The sequence below is a fragment of the Phaethon lepturus genome, unplaced genomic scaffold (assembly GCF_000687285.1).
Source record: "Phaethon lepturus isolate BGI_N335 unplaced genomic scaffold, ASM68728v1 scaffold17696, whole genome shotgun sequence".
Taxonomy (NCBI): domain Eukaryota; kingdom Metazoa; phylum Chordata; class Aves; order Phaethontiformes; family Phaethontidae; genus Phaethon; species Phaethon lepturus.
Window position 1 is genome coordinate 1534 of NW_010549569.1, and position 4906 is coordinate 6439.

General features: G+C 39.2%; 1 protein-coding gene across 1 annotated transcript in view; it reads right to left on the reverse strand.

Annotated features, from left to right (window-relative positions):
- Positions 1-2431: 2431 nt before the first annotated feature.
- The window catches only part of LOC104623242 (POU domain, class 2, transcription factor 1-like), a gene marked incomplete at its 5' end in the record, with an annotated part of 5603 nt that continues 3128 nt past the window's right edge, over positions 2432-4906 (reverse strand). Inside the window, 2 exons of the mRNA XM_010290279.1 lie at positions 2432-2461; positions 4300-4479. Of these exons, the coding sequence (XP_010288581.1) occupies positions 2432-2461; positions 4300-4479 (210 nt within the window). The remainder of the gene's footprint in view (positions 2462-4299; positions 4480-4906) is intronic.

A 4906-nucleotide genomic window follows, 5' to 3' on the forward strand; every position in this document is an offset into this window, starting at 1 on the left:
ATAGGAATGGGGAGTGTCAGTGGGTGGAAAGGAAGACTAGAGAGGAAAAAAAAAAATAGAGAGTCCATTGATTTATGAGACCATAGACATGCATCATAAGAAAACCACTACTTAACCTGCATTACAAAGACACTGGTCATCAATCACTTGGGCAACTTGGTCACGATAAGTCACAAGCATGCAGTGCAATAATATGGTAGACAGACACCGTACGGATTGACCAAGCAATGCTCTTTAAGAAATGGAAACTTCCATTTTATAAGAGAACGGTAAAATTTTACAGAAGTGCCCCAAAGCACAACTGAGTGTTTTTATAGTTGATAGTATTGTTTGCTTTCAGAAAATTTGAGTAGTACTGCAACCATTCCTATGAAATTGCAGCCAACTTCCTTCCTAAAATAAAGACCTATACCTGTTCCAGTGTTTCCCAGGAACTCCCATGTTTCTTCTGACTTCGTATCCTTGTTACATTCGTCAGAACTGCTACTCTTACTTCTCGAGTCCAATGTGACATGGACCCCCACTCATTTATTCATTGATTTTCAATGCTCTACTGGTTACTTTTGCAGATTGAGCAGACCCTCCAGTACAGCAGGGCTTATACTGAATTGGATGTGAGGACTAGATGCAGAGGAAGAACGAAGAATAGAAAGAGTAGGGCAAGCTGAGTAAAGCTGTGAATGCTGGGTGGAAGAAAAAGCAATTAAGATAGGCTGAAGGATGAAAATACAGGTAAATAAGATAAGAGAAAAAGTAGAAACACAAAAGGAAGAGTTGGAAAGAAATTTTTCAAGAGAAAGGTACGGACAGAAAAACAGATAGGTTGAAGCCCTCCCCCAACAAACGCAAATGAATGAAATGCCCCCAGATGACTGAGGAGATCTCAGATTATTTGAAGAAGCACCACAGGAGATGGAGTCACATACAAGAAAGAACACAAAGGAACAGTGGCAGTGTATTTGTAAGATCAAAGGATGAGAGCTTTTTATTTAAGAGAATAATATTCATAACACAAGGTACCCAGCTAAGACATGGCAGTTCTTATTATCAGGCTCTTACACTTTAATATGAGCAAACTGTTTTTAAATCAAGGCCTCAGGGATAACTGGTATAAGCAATCTTATTCTGTGCATTTGCCTTGGTAAATGGTATCTTGGCTGAGTCTTGTTTAAATACAGAAATATAATTCTGTAACACAGAATGGAAACGATACCTCCAAGGCTAATCACTCTTAAATAGCCCTATCAGCCCCTCAAAATTCATTTGAAATCCAACTTAATTTCTACCTTGGGAAAGTTTTATTATTTAGTTAATTGTAGCACAACAATAAATCTCTCAATAGCAACCACGCGAACAACCCCTGACACTGTTTTCCTATACTGATCTCTGTTTTCTCAGTGGTAAAATCTGTACGCTAGCACAAGCACATAGAAAGAGATGCAAAGACTTTTGGGGAAACATGCATGCCTTCTGGTGCTGTCCAACAATTTAGAAAGATCAAAACAACCCAACTCCCAGCTCGGCAGAATAATCTGCCAAGAGAAGTGCTATGTGTTGATGTAAGGAAATTTTTTGTTTGTTTTTTAAAAAAATCATCTAAAGTTCTAAATTCAATGCCATTATCTCTCCTTACAACTTCAGTAAAAACTTAAGCATCTCTGCCAGTTTGAGGTTTTTATCACATAAACACTTGATCTTGGATGACAAAAACAAGTAAAGTTTATGAAGAACACTGAAACTTGGTACAACTGTTTAGTGACAATTTAGCATCAGCCTAGCAGCAGCACTAACATCTCACCAGGCTGCTGCAGCAGATACCTTACATTAACGGCAGTGCACATTAAAGAAGTCATGCTTGTGCAATTAGTTAATTAAAATAAATATGATAATCCTGCTGCTGCAGAGACCTGCCACTTAATCAATTATTCAAAAATCATCAATTAAAACAAACATTCAGCTATTTGTATAATCAGCTATATGTTTACAATAGCAACACAAACAAAGCTGAGCACTGTTTATAAATCATTGACAAGATGGATCAAAAAGTATGGTGTTATCCACCTACAAACCTAGACAGGAGAAGTTTTCCATAAAGTATCTCAAATTATATCCAACACCTGCACAAATTATGCCCTGCACTTGCATCATAAGGAGCTGCTAACTAGATTCAACCAAGCTACATTTATATATCAAAATGACCTGTCCTAAAAGAAATTGATTGTAAAGTCAAACATTTACATAATTAGGAATGCCAGAAAACGAGTGAAACTTTGTTTCCCTTGTGCTACAAATACACATTACATGGTGGCAACTACTTGATCACATGCTATTTTTCCATAGACCCTTTAGATAATTCACATGCACACACCAGGCAATCCTCTACTTCAGAAGCTCCTATATGATGGCACATGCATGATCTTTTCAACTCTCCTCAAATACTTCTCTGAAGATGTTGTAAATTCTGGAGAAAAACCCAGTACTAAATTAATAATTCTAAATGCCTCACACTTTCATACCTTCCCACTGAAGTGGAAGAGCAGGATTAGCAACATCTCACTCATGCACAACACTGCCTTGAAAAGTATCCACTAATTTGGTGGCATATTTGACAATGGTAAAACCAGAAAGTTCAAGGTATAGAGTTTATTAATATGAAATCTTAATGCTCCACACTTCGGTAAAGCACACCTCATTATCTTAAGCTACACACCCAGAAGACAAGAGGCACACATCTGTGGATTACTCACATTTAGGTTAAAAGACTCAAATGACAAATATCAAATGGGAACTCTGTGACAGACGCATGGAAAGATGTTAGAAACTAACCATCAACTTCCCTGACAAGGACATTTCCATTCTTTTTGTGAAATCTGTCTGTATTATTGGCTACAGACCAAGGCTTAACAAAATTAAGAGATGGTCTTAGGAATTACAAATTTCCCTGAATGTTAATCTCCAGATCATGACAGTGAAGTTGGATCCTTTGCTAAAAGAAGTATTAATATCCAGTCACATCCATCACAGTGCACCAAGAGTCTCAGTGTGAGGGTTCTGTGGCCAACAGCAGTACTGGCCTTTTAATGTGGGATGTCATCACTCTGGCCTCTGTAAGCACAGCCAGAGGTCAGAACTTTTAGACCAACACCACAGAAGTTCGCCACTTCAGCTAATAAAAAAACCTGATAGCACAGCCAGGCTGTTATTTAGCTAGTGGACTAGCACAATAAAGGAATAGCACATTTCACCAATGGACTTTACAGATAATTGCGACATCTCCATTCTTTTACTTAACCAGCCCTCATCTTCACTTTTTACACACTTCATCCCAGTTGAAAGCAAGTGAAAATAGTCTGAACAGAAAGCATTAGACAGTCTTAAAGAATCTGATCACTGTAAGAAGTAGCAGCTTTGGAGATTACATACCAAACATACTTTGCACAGCTAGACTAATCAAACTGAAGTATTACTTACTGAGAACCTTAAATCTATGGAAAGATGGACCTCAGCATCAGCAACAGAATCACCTACTAGTAGTACTCAAGATGCCTATGCTGTACATTCAGTTACCCTTGTCCAGAAGTCTAAGGAGCTTCCACACTACATATGCTAAGTGTAAAGTCAGTGGTGCTGCATTCTCCACAATGAATTAAGCCAATCTTGGAAGACCCAGGAGGATCTTTGCTGATCCTAGTAAGCAGAACTTCCTTGGCAAACAGTCCTTCAGAATTAAGAGTTAATAGGTCTTTAGCAGCAGACCATAAAACTGGACAGATTCTGGCAGGTTTTTCTCTAGACACACAAGAGTGCCCATTCTTTGTCACTGAACTCTGAGCATATCGCACCAAGCCAAAATAGCACACAAATGTGTCAAGTCAAACTGCCTTTCTTCAGCTCTATCATTTTGCTGTTTGAATCTAACAAGCATCCTTTGTGATACATAGGTATCCCTTCCCATACATACAGGTCTCAACAAATGTCATTTCTATAGGCATCTTTCTATACCCTCTATGCTCCTTTTTTGCCTTTCTCAAGCTAACTACAAGGAGGAAAATTCAGAAAATACAGCATCTGGTCAGATCCTGGAACAAATTCAGAAGCCCAGTGGAACTGATGAGCAGCTAATACACATTCTTTGCTAAAACTATGAACTGTCAACCTCATCAGCTACGGATGCATGAGGAAAGACTAACAGTACTCAAGGACTCTAGAAACTCACTGAATAAGGAATAAAAATATTATTTGAATGATGCAATTAGTCCAACTTCTTTATTTTCCACCCTCTCAAGCCTCAAGGCTCACCTGTGCAATCTGTATTGGCTGAGATAGAGGGATCTGCGTCATCGGCGTTGCAGCAGAGGCCGAGATGGTGGCACCAGCAGCGCTGTGCTGCTGACTGGCTGAATGCTGCACTGCAGCCGCCAGCAACTGTGCCTGCGCCTGTTGTAGCAATAACTGTTGCTGGGCTGGCGTCAACGTGAGCTATAAATAATTAGAAAACACAGCCATTAATAATGGAAACAGCCACTTCAGCTACAAAGTCATTAGCTTAGCCCATAACTAGTTATATTAACCAGACATGCCTAGAACTATTACTACAGTTCAGCCATTAACTAGCCAATGACTCCAGCCTTAAGTAAGGACAGCTGTCTACTCAACACAGTGTACGAACCAACCTACCACAGACCTGACATACACCAAACCGCACAAACGCCAAACATTTGCACTTACTGGAACCTACAGAACCTAACTTTACTCCTAAGTTTTCTTCACAACTCTACCAGGAGATTCAGGAAACAGGTAGTTAAGTAGCAAGCAAAAGAAAAGAATCAGTATTGCCAGGATTTGAAAGGAAATTTACACCCAGCAGAACAGCAAGTGATTAGCCAGATGAATGAGAAGCAGGAAT